The sequence below is a fragment of the Oncorhynchus masou genome, chromosome 31, assembly GCF_036934945.1.
Source record: "Oncorhynchus masou masou isolate Uvic2021 chromosome 31, UVic_Omas_1.1, whole genome shotgun sequence".
Taxonomy (NCBI): Eukaryota; Metazoa; Chordata; class Actinopteri; order Salmoniformes; family Salmonidae; genus Oncorhynchus; species Oncorhynchus masou.
The window spans coordinates 75362328-75381557 of record NC_088242.1 but is presented as its reverse complement, the minus strand read 5'-3'; the positions used below and the strand labels follow the sequence as shown (position 1 = coordinate 75381557).

Sequence of the window (19230 nt, the reverse complement as noted above, 5' to 3'; positions counted from 1 at the left end):
ACGATGGCTCTGGAAAACGGGGCACGGGGCTTGGTTTGCCAAAAGCATTTTAAGGCTGAGTTAATCTGAATGTATAGAGATACCGTGACGAGATCCTGAGCTCCATTTTCATGCCATGGTTCTAACGATGAACCAAGATTATTTTGTGAAACCGGGCCCTGGTCTTTCCGCACGGTTGCCCATCGGAGTTTCAAAGCACTATAGGTCCGTGGTCAGAGTTTATATCATACCGTATTATTGATGTCGTTAATAGGCTCATCACAAATGGCCAGATCCTGACATAGGCAAAACTAAAAACTGTTCTCCATGGGTCATGACCACTGTATAGATCATTGGTCAAGACGCGCGAATTTCACAGCATGGTGGCTGACTGCGCTTGCGGTCATGTTGTCTAAATTCGTAGGCACTGAAGCTTGTGGTAATCGGTGGCTTGTTATAGCGCCTATCCACAATTATGTATGTTATATGTTAGTCGTTAGGGTTGTAAAAGTTGTGGAAGTAACTGTCTCAATGACCGAGGCCAATTTTGGACTCAGGACTGGTCACATGACCCACTTCAGTGACAGTCAATAATCAAATCATTGGAATGAGAAACATTTGATATATATATAACCATTATATCTGCATAAAACAAAGACCCATTTATAATTTTCTGTGTTGTCAGGAAGACACCAATTTGCCAAAACATACAGTGCATGGGTTGAACCAGAACCGACCATTAAAAACACATTTGAATAATCAAATCATTATTCCGTTTATCTTTATTTAACATTACAGTTAGACAATAAAAAACACAAAACAAACCGTTTATGTGTTGTTTGAATTCGGATTCAAATAAAATAAATGAGGAACAACCCTTTACTCGTTTTTTTATCTTGTCATCTAATAGAAAATATTAATTGGCCAAAAACTACACGGACTGTTCACCCAATACACAGGTACTGGTTGATGACTTTTTTCAAATCCAATGTATTTTCCACGTTGTTTTCACGTCACAATACGTTGACAAATGACGTTGTAACAACGTTGATTCAACAAAGGTGTGCAGTGGGATGTTGTGCCAGCAGTCCTTTCATCGAGTCTCTCATTAACTTGCACAGTTGAGCACACTACAATACAGCTGACACTGCAGACAAGCCCTGGTACAGAAACCTCGCCATTCTAAACGCTTGATCCCCCTGACTGCATTTGCTCCAAAATATAACTTTTTAAAAATGAATTATATCCTGAAAACGTATATTTTTAACAAATGATCAAATACCTCCTGGAATCTCCCAAAGTAGAGTGTTTTTGCCTCATTGGGGAATAATTGTATTAAGTCTGACACAAAATTAAGTAAAAACACATTTAATCAAATGCTTGTACATGTAATTGAAATCAAAATCACAGCAAACATTTCATCAAATGAACTGTAGGTACTCTAGTAGGTAATTTAATCTTCGGCTCCTTGAAGCTGCTTGTTGCTTGCCGTTGGCGTCTCGTTGGCAGTGGTGCAGTGCCACCCTGGTGTTGTGAAATAGCCGGGTTATAGCAGGTGTGTGGCATCGGCCTGATTCACAACACCAGCTGCAGCACGCACACCTTAGAATGGATCCACCGTGGCAGAGGGAGCTCCCAGTCCATGTCTTCTCCACACACAGACTGATCTTCACTAGAGCAGGTTGTGATGTGGTGCAAAGTAAAAACACTGTCTCAATAACAAAGGAAAGAGGATCATAGTACGAGGAGGTAACGAACTCCAGCACAGATCCAATGATGACGGGAAGGGCTGTGAGTGAAAAGTTAAAGCACTACAGTAAAAGAGCATGCACAGTCAAGTTTGATTCTCTCCATAATGAACACAAGTCCCCTGTGGTGACAATGGGTTAAGTTTGAGAGGGAACAGCTTCAACAATCTAGTGCAGCCAAGTGAAGCAAAGACTCCCTTCTGTGTTCTCTCAGGGCATTTCCTTCCCTTCTAACCATCTGTCAATAAGTGCAGCAGTGTCACACATGACAAGACCCATCACAATGTTCTTTCAATTCAGTTATTACCTACTCGGTGTCATTTCTTCAGCTGCTGTGATATTATCAGTTATAAAAAATAATATTATCCAAAGAAACATATTGGCCTGTCTAAGGCAATCAATCCAGTATGACTAGTAGCAAAGACACATATCATTATCATTTAATTCCTAATAGAAAGCCACCAGCAGGGATACATTTTGTCTGTGTGCCGTTCCATCAACGAAGAGTATACAGTGGATGTTGAATTTTCGATCTAGCACCCACATAATCCCATTATCAATGATTTCTCAAAATATATATTTTTAAAATCGCCAGTTGAGGTGGATTTTAATGTAGAACACACCTCTTGTGAATACTTTAATTAAAATGTTTTGCAAGCTTTTGTTCTTCGTGGACCACTGGATTATGGCTTGTGCAATGAATCCCAATTCCCTGTTGCTTCTTGACTTTAGGCTATAGACTATAGACCATGTCTCAGGGATAGTTTGAGATTTTGGCAACCAAGCCCTTTTTTCTACTTACCCAGTCAGATTTGACATTTTAGTCATTCAGCAGATACTCTTATCCAGAACGATTTACAGTGAGTGCATACATTTCCTATACTGATGGATAAGATTTTTATGTCTCTGCCTGCAGTTTGAGCACCATGAGTTCATCTGACTCTGGGGGGAAGGCTTCATTGCCAAAAATGTTAACTATCCCTTTTACCATAAAATATCAAAAGCCACAATTCATTTTTAAATTAATAATCCCAAATTAATCTAAGAGTAAAAATATTTCTTTCCGTGTTTTCTTTAAATCCAGGAGGTACTCATACCACTAATCATTTAATAGATGACCATCCATGATGCATAACAATGGAAAAAACAATAAGCAAACTGCCAAACTAAATTAAAATGAATCAAATAGTGGGGTTTATAATTAAATGAATGCATAAGAAATTAAATTGAACTGACATTTTATTTTGACTTGTGAAAAAATACAAATATGGAACAACAAAAGGACAAAGAAATGGGAAAAATGCTGAAAAAAATCAAATAAATCAGACAGTTGATGAGAAGGGTGGGTATGGCTGGGGCTTTGGGGTATTCTGGAGTCAGTTCATTAGGACCTCCATCTGCACCAGCCGGGCATTGGTGTCGCCTGCCATGCGGTATGGGATAATCCCAGCAAACGTGATCAGTGCTCGAGCCTGGCTGCGCAGTTGCTGTTAACAAACACAGAAAATGCCAAAAGGGCATGTTAACATCTTGACAGTGAAATCAACCCCGTGTCAAAACAAGACGGTGCGGTACTCATTATTCAATGAAATAACACATAATAGAGCAGAGGCATGTCTCTACTGCCCAGTCCATCACAACACATAGCCCCCAAAAGTCCCTCAAAGACTTAACAAAGTCCCTCCATTTTTATCCCATGGAAAGTATTGCCCTGAGAGGTCACCATCTCCTCACCGAGTCTCTGTCCTCCATGGATCTCTGTGGTCGACCAGGAGCTCCTGCTGTGGCGCCCTTCAGACGTTTGTACTGCATGAACAGGATGTTCATGGTGGCCAGGAGAACCTCCGACAAATTATGCCTGACCTGGAACAACATGCAAAGGACAATGCAGGTAAGACAGGGACCTTTGCCACCCAGAGCCCTGCTCACCTTGGCCAGCTCATTTAGTTTCACTGCTTCCTCAAACAGGCCGTTGTCCTCAAAAAGTTCTACATCTGCACCATTGAGAGCATCTTGACTGGCTGCATTACCGCTTGGTATGGCAACTGCTTGGCATCCAAGGCGCTACAGAGGGCAGTGCTTACAGCCCAGTACATCACTGGGCCGAACTCCATGCTATCCAGAACCTGTATAGCAGGCGATGTCAGAGGAAGGACCTAAAAATGCTCAAAGACTCCAGCCACCCATGTCATAAACTGTTCCCTCTGCTACTGCACGGCAAGAAGTCAAGATGCACTACGTCTGGAACCAACAGGAGGACCCTGAAAAGCTTCTACTCACAAGCCATGAGACTGCTAAATAGTTTGTTAAATAGTTAAATAGCTACCTGGACTATCTGCATTGACCCTTTTGTACTAACTTTGACTTATCACATACGCTGATACTACCATTTACTATCTGTCAATTTTATTCCTAGTTATATGTACATGTCTACGCCAGTTACCTCATACCCCTGCACAATGACTCGGTACTGTATATAGCATTTGTATCTATTATTTGTTTTACTTTTGTTGGGAAGGGTCAATAAATAACCATTTCATTGCTACTCCACACCTGTTGTTTACTGAGCATGTAATCAATCAAATTAAAATAAAATGATAAAAGATTACATGTACACTTTGGATGTGTGGTGCTGCATACCGAGTGTAATTAGAGTGCAGTATCTCACCTCATCACTGAAATTACGGAATGCAGCGACCCTCTCCTCCACACTGTCCTGACTCAGAGGGACTAGCTTCAGTCTCTCCATAACCTGACACAAATAGAGAGAGAGAGATACAGGGGAGAAGTTAGGGACAGTTAAAGAAGAGGTCATCATAACTACTATCAGTTCCATCTGAATAAACAGCATTGTAAGCCATCAGGCAGGAAGAACTGGGTGTCAGACTCACATCGTAGGCTTGGTCTATGTGACCAACATGGTACTCATCAAAGAAGGTCATGAGGTCCAGCAGCAGGTAGAAGGTGCTGTCCACAGACTTCTCTCCAGCAACACCCTGGGTACGGTACCTGAAACAGAGAACAAGACCACACACTAAAGTTAGAGAACTTAGAAAAGATGAGTGGACCATTGAGGCTAACACAATTGCTTTCAGTAAGCCTATAAGATGCAATGTCAAACCAGTTCTAATTTCAGTGTAATGCAGAATGTAGATGATGCCAGGATGTTACCGCTCAGCGATGGCAACAGCGGTGTTCTTCAGTCTCTCCTTATTGGACTGGGTGGAGCCCACTTGGGCAATAACAGGACTCAGCAGCCTGTTCATCAGCTCTAGGACCCTGTCTGGATTCTACAGATCAGAGGAGGAAAATACAGAAATGTGAGGAGACATTTGATTTTTTTCCTACTCTTCGTCTCTATCAACTCGGCCCATTCCTTCACCTAGAGTAAACCCACTGACACTGCCTGACCCCAATGTTTGCCACCCAAAGCCCTGCTCACCTTGGTCAGCTCATACAGTTTGACTGCTTCCTCAAACATGCCCTTGTTCTCTGCCTCCAGCGCCACTTTTGTGATAATGGCTCGCGTGTCTCCGGCAAATTTATCAATCACTCCAGGCTGGGGGAGAAGCACAAGGCACAATCAGCTCTTTGAACAGCCCGAATACACATTCCCGGGTGCCGCGAGCACAATGGAAAAATCAGCAGCACCATGATTGCTTTCACAAAATGGATCATTATGCACAATGAAGTGAATAACATTTAAAGAGGGGTTTGAACCGAGTCTCTTCTCTTAAAACATACATTTATCATGAGACCAAAAGTGTGACCATTACCTTCCTGCTGCCATCTTTTTCCAGTCTTCCCAGAAGCATGTCAAACTCTCGACTCTCAATCACCAGCTCGCTAACACAGCACATAAACATGTTTTCTCCTTGGCTGTTTTTTTCATTCCTGTACCCAAAAGGAAGAGAGGATAGACAATCACATATTTGATATAAAAAACTATTATTTGATACACATTACAGCTTTTAATTAACAATAGAGGTCTGAAGGCTCTAATCAAAACTCTTTATTCTCTTAACCCCAATAGGAAATGACCCAAACAAGGGCATGTGTGAAAGCCTCTGTATTATTCATGGTGAACTGGATTCATGGCCCACTGGCTTATTCATGAGGCCTCATCTCTTCAATCACCCAGAAATCCCCTAACAAAGACTTAATTTTCCCTTTATACCGCCGTGCCTCCAAGTGTTATTGACACACAGTGGAGTGGTGGAGAGCAGCATCTCTTAGGAGGATGGCTGCAATGTAACTTAACGAACCGTAGGAAGTAGAAGTACTGTAGAGCTTCCCGGGGGTCCGTGGACTCAAACTTGCGTGTGTAGAGCATGAGGAGACGGATGAAGTTGAGCCGTCGGACCATAGGGGGGTCCCCAGCCTCCTGACTCACTGAAACGTAGAAAAACATTCACTTATCAGTAGCCATCAGCTTCAAAACTACAAAAGGTGTGTGACTAGAAATTAAGCAAATGTAGAGGAAGACAAACACATAGCCTGACGTACACAGTTGTGCGCTCTGTCCAGATGACTTGAGCAGCAGCCCTAGTTCGTAGAGAACCAGAGTCACGTGAACAGCATGACTGCGTAGACGCTCCACCCGGAACAGGAAGGCCACAGCAGCCTCAAACTGGGCCGTGAGGAACAGCACCTGGAAGTACAGGAACGGCTGCTGGATGGCTGAGAAGTGGGACTCTCCTGCAGATAAACTCTAAATTATTAGGATCACATTATGGGAAAGGGAATAGAACATGCTAATTGAATATATATTAATAAAGTCAGAAATGTATTTGCACCGCATTACAAAGATTCTAAACAATTACAAACAAGCCAAAACTATTCCACTTCTACTACTTTGTCATCAACTTGCATTAATCCCTCTCAGTAAAGTTCATGTTCAACTAAGTAGGAAGTAAACATGAATACATCAGCCATTTTGAAAGGCAGCAAGCTTATCTATGAGTCACAGTCACCTTGTATTGCACTGTGTTGAAATGAGCGAGATAACAAGCCATGATTCATCCTTCAGGTGGGAGAGCTTTGCCTCCTTATGTCTGATAAAACTTAAGAAAAGTTTAAGTCTTAAGAGTGAACAGTGAAGCACTTCTTTATCTGAGCAGAGCAGTTCCCAGGGGGGACTGAGAAGTGATGATATTACACAACTCTACTTTAGTAGAGTCCTCCAGTCATAGACAGTATTCTCTCTTAGAACAGAATTAGTATTGAAGGTCTATTTTTGTTCAAATTAGTAGTCTGGCTGTCATGTACCCAGAAGTGTTCTGAACTCACCATAGTCCTCTAGAAGCTGTTTCTGTAGCTGGGCCAGTGTCAGTCTGTCCTGAGGAGCACTGCTGCCGTCGTCATCGAAGCACACCTGGTTGAGCTGTGGGCATGGAGGAAGGGACAGGTCTATGTTAATGTGAGGGCTCATTTACAATAGGCAAACCTATTTGACCTGATTCTCCCCAACTAGCGCTACGTATCATGTACAGTGGTAAAATATTAATATCCTGACTCTACAGACTGGTCATCAGGCAAGCACCTTGAGCCACAGGTAGTCCTCGGTTTTGTCGGCCACCTCTCCATGGTTGTCTGCGATGTCACACTTCCCAATGAGGCAGTAGACAGCCCTCTTGTAGGGGTCAGCGCTGTTCCTCAGCACTCTGCGGTAGTGGAGACGCAACTTGTTCTCTGTGGCAGGGGCCAAGCTGAGGAGAGGACACAGCACAGGTCAGACAGAAAGCAGTAGACAGAAAGAGATGGAGAGAAGAACAAGTACTAAGGAGATTAGATTTGATTCATATGAGCAAAGAAATCACACTGGTGCTTTGGTGTTCTGAGCTATAGAGTTAGAGCACGTCAAATTCCAGGAGAAAGTGAAACGGAAAGCTAATCAGCCCTGACCAGTTTACTAACACAGCGGAGGTACATTATGTGTGAGGTTCCTACCGTCTGTCAGGGCTGTTCATATATTCCTGGAACCAGGACTTGAAGTCTCCCAGCTGGTGCTGAGCCCGGTTCACTACCTGCATGGCAGCCCCCAGGTCCCCACAGCGCAGGCAGTAGTAGATCAGAGCCCAGACTGGGTGACCCTCCACCTCACCATCCTATTATAAACACACACACAGCGGAGTTAACCTGCATGTCTCTACACTACACTTAGTAAAAGCTCCAACTGGAATAGTCCAGGGCTATGTAAGGCTGGGCACAGTGCTAATGTCGTTTCTAGCAGAATGTGCTGCAGTGCGGGGGGGGCAATAGTACCTGCATGCCTGGCAGAGGCCCTGGTAGCTTGATGTTGAGGAAGCTGCACACCAGCTGATAGGTGCCAGGGACTCCACCCAGCTGGGCCTGGAGCAGGTTCCCAAACACCGTTACCATGGTGTAGTTCTTGTAGCTGCCGTAGAGAGAACACAAAGAGAAACGTTAGTGGAGGGGTAACTACATGAATGTATTTTGCAATACATTTAGAGAGTGTTCTCATTCTAATTCTACGGCTCTCCCCTCTGACCTGTTCTCCAGGAACTGCAGGGCCTGCGTGACGAAAGCCATCTGCATGTCCACGGACGTGCGGCTCTTCAGCGTGTCTTTGGCTGGGACCAGCAGCACGTCTGTCATCTGCTTCACCATCAGCCACATATCTGACACGTTCTGTAGAGACAAACATATATACTCGTTCAAATATACACACTCGTTATCCAAAATGTCCACAACTGGCCATTGGAGAATTTACCAACCCAGCGGAAGACAAACGTAGACAGAGACAAAGGAATGTGGAATGGTTCCGTGAAGCTAACCTTGTCATCCAGGCTGTCTACCACTGAGGCACAGAGGTCTCCCAGGTTGGGCTGGACGTGTCCGTTCACTATCTTCTCATTGAAGACGTAGATCTGAGGCGGAACAAAAGCAGAGAAACACTTACAGATGGGTCAGACGACAGAGAGGTACTGACTGAATGCTGTCCGTTTCAGCACTAAGACCATGGAGCCCTGATTCGCACCTCGGTCCCAGTCGTCCCCAGGGAACACTACGACTGTATAGAGAAGTGATGGATGATGAAAAACAGGACAAAAAGGATGAAAACGTTCAGCAGGTCATCAAAGAAGATCACAAAGAGAAGCATGATGACACCGCAGGCGATATGGCGACACATTCTGTCCTCTTTAACCAGTGGACTAAAACTCCAGTGTTCATCGAGTGACTGGGGAGGACGATACAGAGACAGGCTGACCCCTGTGAAATGGGGCAGAGAAATTACCCAGCATGCCCTTGCTCTGCTAGCTAATCAATTCTTTGATCTATTGCTGCCTTGTTTAGCAGGACCCCATAACTATGAAGTGAAGTGCACTACAGTGCAGCTGCATCCTGACTGAGGCTGTGCATCCATTTCAGCCCACGAGGTTCCAGGGCACTTAGCCCCAGGCTGACTGGATGTATTACAGCCTATTAAAGTCTAATATCGTCACATAGGGAAATTTATAAAATACACGAGAGAACGGGTTTGGTGATTCACATCTTTGAACATTTTAAGTGAGACTAATTGCAGACTGCACTTCCCTTTTTTTGCTATGTACTGTAGGTATCTCACGTTAAGTGGTGCTGCACTGCAATCAGCGTCAGGCCAAATTACTAACCTGTCGTCCATAGGCTACCTCCACGCTGTCAAGAGCACTCCGCCCAGGAGTCCCTGCGTCACTCACAAAGCTGGGCTGCAACACAAACAGACAGGGAGACGATACATGACAAGTCATTTCCCTGAACGTTAAATAAAAAGCTGCCCTGAGAGGACAGGGTAAACCTGAACAATTGTGAATAAAAGTGTGTAGTTATGTGATGGCGAGAGAAACGAAGGGTTATCGACTCAATCTTTGTTGCTCATAATTGTAGTCATGATCAATGTAGCGTGAAAGCCATTGTGAACAAGGCTCACGGTTGAATGCACTTGCATTAGAAAATGCACGCACATACACGCATAAACATTTATCCAGATCAACCATGTATTCTTGAGAACAAAAGGGACACACCCATACAATGTACATTCCATGCATAGGGCAGTATAAATGTATATTCCATGCATAGGGCAGTATAAATGTATATTCCATGCATAGGGCAGTATAAATGTATATTCCATGCATAGGGCAGTATAAATGTATATTCCATGCATAGGGCAGTATAAATGTATATTCCATGCATAGGGCAGTATAAATGCTGTATGAGACATGGCATTATAAGAGAAGAGAGTATAGACAGCAACAACTGAACACAGAAGATTATGCCAGGAACGCACTGAGAGTGAACAGCAGGTCACAAATTTAAAATGTAACTGTTGGTTAATAATTCAATAAGCACAGGGAAAGACAAATCCAAATCAACTCTAACACACACTCCACAGGACAATGTGTAAGAACTACAGTTAGGAAATTGTGATTACCACAGCAGTTTTCCTACTGTGCTAAATATCTGGAGCCCTGAAGGTTATCTAAACAAAGTTACATAAAACAAACATAGCTTTGGAAAAGACTGATAACATTGTGGGAGACCCAAACTGAATGTGCTGGATCATTATCCATTATTAAAAACAGGAGTGCTTGCCATTTATTTTATGAAAAATAAAATATTTAAGGAAAAATCTTGCAAATGGGAGGGGCCTATTGAATTCCGCAACATCCATCTGTGTTACTTAACATTTTTGATGAGTGCGTATTTATCCAATGTGGTCAAGTCATATATTATATGTATATAGATTATATCTGGATGTGTGCTTTATGCACTGGAGTTCATAGGGTTTATAGGACAATGATAAACATCAGATGGAGACACTGACCTCTACGTCTTGGCTGAAGTCCAGAGCATCTTCCCCTGCTCCCAGCAAGGTGTGCAGTACTCTCTGCTTCACCTGCTCCCACTGAACCAGCATGGACTCACGGTGGTACTCCTCTGCCAGGAGGAACGTCTGACAGAGAACAAGAAAAGAGAACACGTAAGTACGAAGAGAGAGAGAGAACCAATTTAATTTGGACAGACCAATTTGAAAATAATTGAGAGCACCAGGCTCGGCTGCATAAATGGGTTAGAAACCACATGATTTGTTTAAAATAGCCAACGCTGCAAAAACTCTCACCATGGGAGATATACTTTCTGAAGAAAGTATTCACACCCCTCGATTTATTCCACATTTTGAATTGGTTAAATTGAGATTGTGTGTGACTGGCCTACACACAATACCCCATCCATAATGTCAAAGTGTAATTATGTTTTTAGATATCATTGCAAATGAATAAAAAAATGAAAAGCTGAAATGTCTTGAGTCAAAAAGTATTCAACCCTTTTGTTATGGTAAGCTTAAATACATTCAGGAGTAAAAACTTGCCTAACAAGTCACATAATAAGTTGCATGGACTCACTGTGTGCAATTGTGTTTAACAAGATTTTTTAAACGACTACCTCATCTCTGTACCCCACACATACGTAAAATTCTAAGGTCCCTTGGTCAAGCAGTGAATTTCAAACCCAGATTCAACCAAAGGCCAGGGAGGGTTTCCAATGCCTCGCAAAGGGTGGCACATATTGTCAGATGGATAAAAAAAAAGCAGACATTGTATATGAGCATTTCAAAGTTATTAATTACACTTTGGATGGTGTATCAATATTCCCTGTCACTACAAAGATACAGGCGTCATTCCTAACTCAGTTGCCGGAGAGGAAGGAAACCGCTCAGCGATGTCACCAAGAGGCTAATGGTGACTTAAAACAGTTTTCTCCAATCACAGCCATTTGATTTGATTTGATTTAAACTCTGAGGATGGATCAACAACATTGTACTTACTCCACAATACTAACCTAAATGACAAGAGTGAAAAGAAGGAAGCCTGTACAGAATAAAAATATTCCAAAACACGCATCCTGTTTGCAATAAGGCACTAAAATAAAACTACAAAAATATGACAAAGAAATTCACTTCATGTCCTGAATACAAAGCGTTATGTTTGGGGAAAATCCAACAACATATCACTGAGTACCACTTAATCCTAGAGGAAAACCTGGTTCTGCTTTTTTGTATTTCATTTGCAATAAATGTACCAACATTTCTAAAAACATGTTTTCACTTTGTCATTATGGGGTATTGGGTATAGATGAATGAGAAAACAAAAACAAAATACGTTTCTATTCAGGCTGTAACACAAAATGTGTAATAAGTCAAGGGGTATGAATACTTTCTGAAGGCACTTTATCTGTGCACAATAAACACCCCAATCACCCATTCGGGCATCCTGGGGGCCCACACAGTAAAAGTGAGATCTGGGACTATGCGGGCTCTTCAAACTGGCGCACGTCCTGTGATGCCTGGGTGTGTGGAGGGATGGGATTGTGACGCTAAAGTGGGTCTGCATTTATGGCTGGTCCAGATTTAGCCAAGAACCGATTAGAATCCAGAGACCTTATCTATCTCAATCCCACCGGGACAGTGGATGCTAATTAGAACGGTTCCTAATTAAACCTGGTCTGAACTCATGCAGAGGAAACCGTTTTAGAAAGATAATAGGCAAAGGGTTTATATTGGTACAAGGTGAACAAGTCATGATTGACAACACAGGGTACGGGTTAATTCTTTTTATTAAAAAGTGTGAGACAGATTGCAACTATAGCCTATTCAGGAGAACATTTGGTATGTCAAGATGTCATGGAGGGAAACCTTTGGCTATACAAGAGCAGAGTGTGAGATTTATCAATATGAACGTTTTCTTGAGCCGGTGCGTAGATTTACGCATAGCCATGACCAGTGGTGGAATAAAGGAACTGCTTGTCAAGCGTAGGATGTGGAAAAAATATGTGAGAGTTAATTGTATTTTCATTGTGACCATATCAGTGCATTTGTTACAATAATAATCCCTATAAAGTACAGTCATTTGTTAAATTAGTGGCACATATGAAAGTTAAACTTTATGAAATACTATAGGCATTGAGATAATGGGAAATGGAATGAGAGATGGCTGATTTTGCTCGGTTGGAAGATTTAGCACACGCTGCATTTCGCAGAGTGAGCGTTTATAGAAACAGGTAGGACTATATTTGCAGAAACGACAGATTGGCTCATCAGATATCATTTCCCAAAACCAATCTTATTTCCTTGCGAGGATTTAAAACCCATTTAGAAAGGCCAGTCCGGTAAACATCAAAGTGTTATCTACCCTCAGGTTTTTGGCAACGGGCACTTTTCAGCGGGAGCTTACCCATCGGCATCTCACATCCCTTGATGAACCAATGTTTTGTATGCAATAACATACAAATCGCAACATACAATTTCCATAAACCACAGCACAACAGGGGTTTCATTGCCACCAATGCCAATGGGTTACCAAATACGAACGGCGCAATAGACGGCACCCATAATCGCCATAAAAGCGCCATCCCAAAACGAGTTAAAACTATGTGAACAGAAAAGGCTTCCACTTCCACTCAATGTGCAGGTGACGTGATACACAATACAACGTTGCTGAATGTGTTGGCCAGGTGGAACGCACAACTCGTTCATTTTGCAAAACAGCCATGCTGGTCTATAAGCCTACGGGAGGGTGCTGTTGAGGATGAATGGCTTATTGGCGAGTGTTGCCTACTCATTTGAAGTATATTGCCATTGGTAAAGCAACTTAGAATGGTCCTAATGGTCCTCTCTTTGTAGCTTTATTACATTTTACTGGTCAAACCACAACTGGGCGAGTGAAATAAAACCTTTTTGTTGTATTCAATCTCTGACACTAGCACCTCTATTTCAGTCTCGGAAAAGTTCTTTTTTTAATAGCTTTTTTGGGTTGTGCTGTTGTAGGCTATTTCATGGTACAGCGTTGTATATTCCCACAGGTTTAAAGGGATGATTGCCTATATGGTTAATTAGGGGCGTTTCGAAATGCTAATAGCCTAGGTTGTGCAAAGAATTGGTATTTATGAACAGATCTCCAACCAGTGTGCGTATGTTGCTCATAGGATTGTTTGACAAATCACACCTTTTCTGTGTACGAACAATCTAATTTCCTTCCGTAAGTGGTATTTTAGAATAGTTTCAATGCAATATTGATAAATGAAGCCCCAGGTATGTTAAAGCCAAATGGGATTATTAGATGTGAACATGGGGTGCAGAGAGGGTGTGGTCATGGCAAACCAGTCAGCCAAGAGAGTGCCACTTACCCTGCGACGTGACTCCTCGATTGCAGAGAGCAGCGCATTGTCCCTCTCATTCTTCAGAAAGCCCTGGAAAGACAGAAATGCTGGAGGTTAGAATGGCTTTAACCAATATTCCACTTGACCACAGTCAGGTCTCCTGCAAAATGCTAGCTGCAAGGGCTAACTAAGGAGAAGAACTATCATCATGAACGCTGTGCTAAAAATGAGAGGCCAGCAATCAGGGCATAGCAACTTCATGTTCTTAGTAGCCGTAGAAGCCTCCTCCTGACCTGACATTCTAACCACTCAAAAATAACTCCTGTTACGTATCTTGTCAAGCGTTAAGCCATTTTCATGCTCCATCCCATCCCCACAAACCCAGAGCCCATCTCAAGGCATTTTACAGCTAATTCAACGAAGCCTGACTGATGATGAGCACCAGTCGATTAGACGCACCGCACCTGGCCCTTTGTCCTCGTATCATCCCATCTTCAATTTCCTACCTTAGGGAACAAACTCCACAGTGGGCTGAGATTCATCAGCATCTACATTCAACTGACTAACATGATATAAAAGAGACGGATGGATGCATCTTGAAGAGACTAAAATGTTTGTCTGTCTGCTGTCTCACTTCCTTAAGGGGTCAAAATGGTGATATAACAAGCCTACCTTTCAGTACCAAAATAAAATAAAATGCCATTACTATTGAAATACCTACATACAAGGAACTCAAATTGACATCTTATTTTGTCATGTTAGTCATGGGTTTAATTCATGAGCAAATTTGCACACAGCTGTGTAGGTGCACATAGACTGTGCTCACCATCTCACAGAGTAAGCGAATTAATGTACACTTTGGCACGTACAGAGAAACATCAGCCTCCACTCCTTCCGATGTCCGAAGAGAAAGAGAAAACATTTTGTACCCAGAACAGGCAGAACCGCCCTCGTAGTGGACGTTGCCACAAAGCAGCCAGCCAGCACAAGAGGTGAGGGAGGGGTGGGGGGAATAAAACTCACCCACCCAGACACACAGCAATGTAAAAGAGGGCGGTGGTTGAGGGGTCAATGCATCTAAACCAGGGTGGAATTAGAAGCTAAGAATAAGATATAGCCTACTATATGAAAAATGGTGGCGCTGAATCGTCCATAGAGCCATCGCGGATCGTTAGGAAACCAAATTCCAGCCCATGAATGAATGGTACCACAATGGTGACCAGCTTGCCACAATGACACAGATACCTGATAGTCAGCACAATGGATGTCACTCTCACTACGGCCATTCTCTGTGATCGTGGACACTGGCTTTAACAACTAGGCTAAATGCCAGCCACACCCTTTTACAATGTGAGGACATTTATTTGCCTTAAAAATCTGATAATTTAGCCTATCGTTGCCTTCCATATTCCATAAATCTGATACAGAGGAATAACCGACAGACAATCTCATGCCTTTTAGAGTGGAATTTCCTTTTATGCAGACAAGACATTTTTAAAGCTGAAAAGGGTAATGTCATACTTTAGTCTGCAATTAAGGCCTGCAATTCACAATGGCACACATTTACACTTCCTCGCACAGCAATAGGAGATACTATTGAAATATGTAAAAAAAAAAAAAAAAAAAACGGTAGAACTGGCGAAAAAGAAAGAAAAGAGCAAATGGAAGCCTAATGGATTTCGTATTTTCCAGGTGTCAGTATGATATATATAGTAGTCTATCCCCTTCTCTCAGATAATGGGCCTTTTCCTGCAGACTGTCTCGGCACCTGTCATCTCTAGGACGGACCACGCAGCATCCCGTCCAGCCCTCCCCACCTCAGCTCTCCCTGCTTCAGCCCCTCCCCCTTCGCCACAGGCTCAAACCTTCCCCACAGGCTCAAACCCTCGCCCCAGTCTGTCCAATCCATCACATCACCAGACATCAGAGTGGCAGCAGTCCGCATCTTGACTGACAGCTAGAAATTATCATTGACTTATTACTTCAGCAGCCGACCGTCAAATGACAAGTGTAAATGAACAGTGCGGAGAGTGCGAGAGGAGGGGGGAGGCTGAGGCTTTTCAGTATCGCAAGCAATAAGAGCAGTACCTATCCTCTATTCAAAAGATAAATCAAAGGAAGATTTCCTGCTATATCTTGCCAATTACATTTCTTGCTCAGTCATTGTGCTCGGTCCTCCCATCGTCTGTGGCAGAGAAAGGAGCGCCCCCCTCAGGAGATTCTGCTCTCCAAACGAAACAGGTTCTACCCAGTTTGCACCCTAAGAGCTGACAATGGAGCTATTTATATACTAGGAGAGCTCAGGTCAAGTCTCCAAACACAGCAAGACACACAGTGAATACATCTGAATAAATGTATACATTTCCTAGTGAACTGGCATTATGTGGAAGAATATAACAGAGTACCAAGATTAGGCTATGCGTTTCATTCTATGGTTTCCAGAAAGTGAAGGGTCAAAAGGGAGGGGGAACTTATCCGTATTTTTTATTGATTTTTATTTAAAAACCGTACACATTAGGCTATCATTTCATATTTAGGTTCTAAACTCCCTGAGTAACGGACAAAGAAGCTGTAAACTCCCTGGATATTTTATTCATGGCATATATCCAGCCAAACACACATGTGCAGTATGTAACATATATAGCCAGCTGGTCTGACTCGAGAACCTTCTCCTACATAATTGCATTGTCCCTCAAAATGTGTGTGGCGTATATACTGCATACGATTTCGCAAGAACAGAAAACATTCACTATAGTTCACGAAAGTAGAACTCAAGAAAAAAAAGGACAGCATAGGAATAAATGTACATGTAACACATGGGCCATATCACGGTGCTGATTCGTGTCACATACATACAATTCTTCCCAGGGCTCAGTCAAACGAGCAGTCTAAAGGTTCACAAATCATAGTGATTTTACTGTGTATGTACATAGTTACAACATCACACGCAGAAAGCATTCTAGAACATCTTAAAATCAATTCTCTATCATCTGGATTAACATGTCGAATTCTATGTTTCATCCTTTTCTCTTAGTTCTGCACGTAATGTACTGATGCTCAGCAGTTCCACAGAGATACAAAGAAAAAAAGTGCGATGGGTCAGTAGCTGAAAACCTGCATCTTCATTTACTCTGTGACAATGAGCGGAGCAGGGGAGATGAAACCCCACCCTTATGCCACCACTTCCTGTGTGGAGAATAAGCATTCATATAACTGACCATCACCAATAGTCACAGACAGAGATGGTGACAGAGTGAGATAGAGAAAAGAGAAGGTGACAGACAGATCGTGACAGAGACAGAGCAGATGTACAAACGCAGTGTCTGTGTGTGGAGGCAATACTCACTCATGCTGTGGCTCAGCCTGCCAGGCAGGGAGAGAGAGGTGCAGGTAACCAGGTGTAGACAGACCTATGCCTGACACTAAACACACAGCCCTGTCTCCATCTGAAGAACTGAGCAGGCGCCATTCTGGGGCGTTTTCGGACCATCCTCTGACAGGCCCGCATCGCAGACGCTGCACCTTCCTCACCCAATGTGGGCCACCGGTGTGAACCCAGAGATGTGCCACATGAAGGGTTACTGTAGGCTGTTTTATTGTTGGAGGACTATACCAAGTCAGCCCTCAGACGCAGGGGGGAGATCAAGGAGGAGTAATTGCTCAACCTCACAGGCCTTCCTCTCTCTATCAGCAGATCCTCCCCCGCCGCCTGCTTCTTTCCAGCATCCCTGCCGTCCTCTTCTCTCAGTGCCACTCATTTCTTCCTTTTTTTATACATCTATGCATCCTTCCCCTTTTCCTCCTCCCCTAGCGCAATGCAATTATGGTAATGGTTTTTCTCCCCTCTGCTGATGGCTTCCGACATCCTGTCCAGAAATTGGGCTAATAATCCTCTTAAGGAGTCATGTTTAGTTAATGAGAAGGGTGCAGTGGCTTCTCAGGGGGGCATACAGAGTACACAGCTGCACCGACCAGACATGCTGCACATGTGAAGCTATTTAACCAAAGTCTGCTGTAGCAGCAGCTGCGCTTATCAGACTGTCCAGAGAATACATGCCATCACTATAGCTGCTCTCAGAGAAAGATGGGGGAGGGAGAGAGAGGGGGATGGAGAGAAAGCAGGAACAGAAAAAGATGGAATTGAAAAACTGGGAAAGAGAGAAAGACACTTCTCCTTTTCGCCATTTTATCATTGGACTGTGATCCAGTTCTCTTTCCATGCCTTTCTCGCCTCTATTCAATCTTCATTTCAGTTACATTCTGTCAATTCTCTTCTTTCTCTGTATCTTTCCCTTGGATATGTCTATCACCCCTTTCTCACTCTCATTCCTTCTTCATCTCCATCCTCACTGATGTGAGCCATGCCTCAACACATACAAATATAACAAATGTAAAAAGGTGGGCTATATACATACCTTCAACTTAAATGTGGGAAATCATATGCATTACCACACAAATATACTACAGACATCATTCACACCCCAATTCCTCTCTGTGAGCCACCCACAGAGATAAGAGCGGCTACGCCTCATCAGCATCCAGCATTTCCTTTGTCTTCTTAAGCTTCCCTTTGAGCACTTGAACATACAGTACTACACAGTGAAATCACACTCAATGTAAAGAATACCACACAATATTATTACCAGTGCCTAGGCTACTGAAAATACTAAGCTATGAATGCAGTGCAGACAATAGAGAAAATACCATTCAGTTCCACTGACTGCACATAGGCTACCACATACAAATATCATCTCCTGGACTAGCCTAATTGTCGTGACTAATAAATAGCTGAAAAGGGTGGCAATCCATAGACTAGTTATAAAATATTACTTAGCAATCAAGGCACACAGTTTGTAACATATGATATTTGAAGAAAAGTGAATTTTATTGTCCAACAGTTGATGATAAATCTTCAATAGCTTTTTATTGTGGCTTGACTTAACTCTACAGACGCTCCCTGCCCGTAAGGTTAACACGAGACACCAGTAATGTGAGAGTAATACTAGCTTTATACAGCAAGGTCACACAGTTTTTCTAAATAAATGTTCCATTAATCGCCCATGAAAACGGTCATGTGAAAAAATGGACAGGAATGCAAAGGTATGCACAGTGGAGGGGGAGGATAAAAAGTACAGAACAGTAGAAGGCCAGCCACTTCCCACTGTGTCTGGCCCACGCACTCAACTGAGTCCAGCTAAAAAGGCCTTGTTAAATCCTGCAACAGGGCTAAGTGCACTTCCAGTAAAACCAAGGCTCCATCCGGCCGGCCCACCACATGTAAGGTTGGGGATTATGAGTGGGAGAGGTAGCACTGGGTTCATCAGAAAAATGAGGCGATCAATACAGA

General features: G+C 43.0%; 1 protein-coding gene across 1 annotated transcript in view; it reads right to left on the bottom strand.

Annotated features, from left to right (window-relative positions):
* Positions 1–2948: 2948 nt before the first annotated feature.
* Positions 2949–19230, bottom strand: part of LOC135524441 (nuclear pore complex protein Nup93-like) — a 44872-nt gene continuing 28590 nt past the window's right edge. Inside the window, exons 4-21 of the mRNA XM_064951976.1 lie at positions 13911–13973; positions 10552–10680; positions 9362–9436; positions 8525–8617; positions 8239–8378; positions 7992–8124; positions 7677–7834; positions 7270–7435; positions 7017–7110; positions 6234–6425; positions 5993–6119; positions 5504–5621; positions 5170–5286; positions 4899–5017; positions 4619–4736; positions 4396–4479; positions 3462–3590; positions 2949–3214 (exon numbers count right to left, since the gene is read on the bottom strand). Of these exons, the coding sequence (XP_064808048.1) occupies positions 3104–3214; positions 3462–3590; positions 4396–4479; positions 4619–4736; positions 4899–5017; positions 5170–5286; positions 5504–5621; positions 5993–6119; positions 6234–6425; positions 7017–7110; positions 7270–7435; positions 7677–7834; positions 7992–8124; positions 8239–8378; positions 8525–8617; positions 9362–9436; positions 10552–10680; positions 13911–13973 (2166 nt within the window). The 3' untranslated portion in view covers positions 2949–3103. The remainder of the gene's footprint in view (positions 3215–3461; positions 3591–4395; positions 4480–4618; positions 4737–4898; positions 5018–5169; positions 5287–5503; positions 5622–5992; positions 6120–6233; positions 6426–7016; positions 7111–7269; positions 7436–7676; positions 7835–7991; positions 8125–8238; positions 8379–8524; positions 8618–9361; positions 9437–10551; positions 10681–13910; positions 13974–19230) is intronic.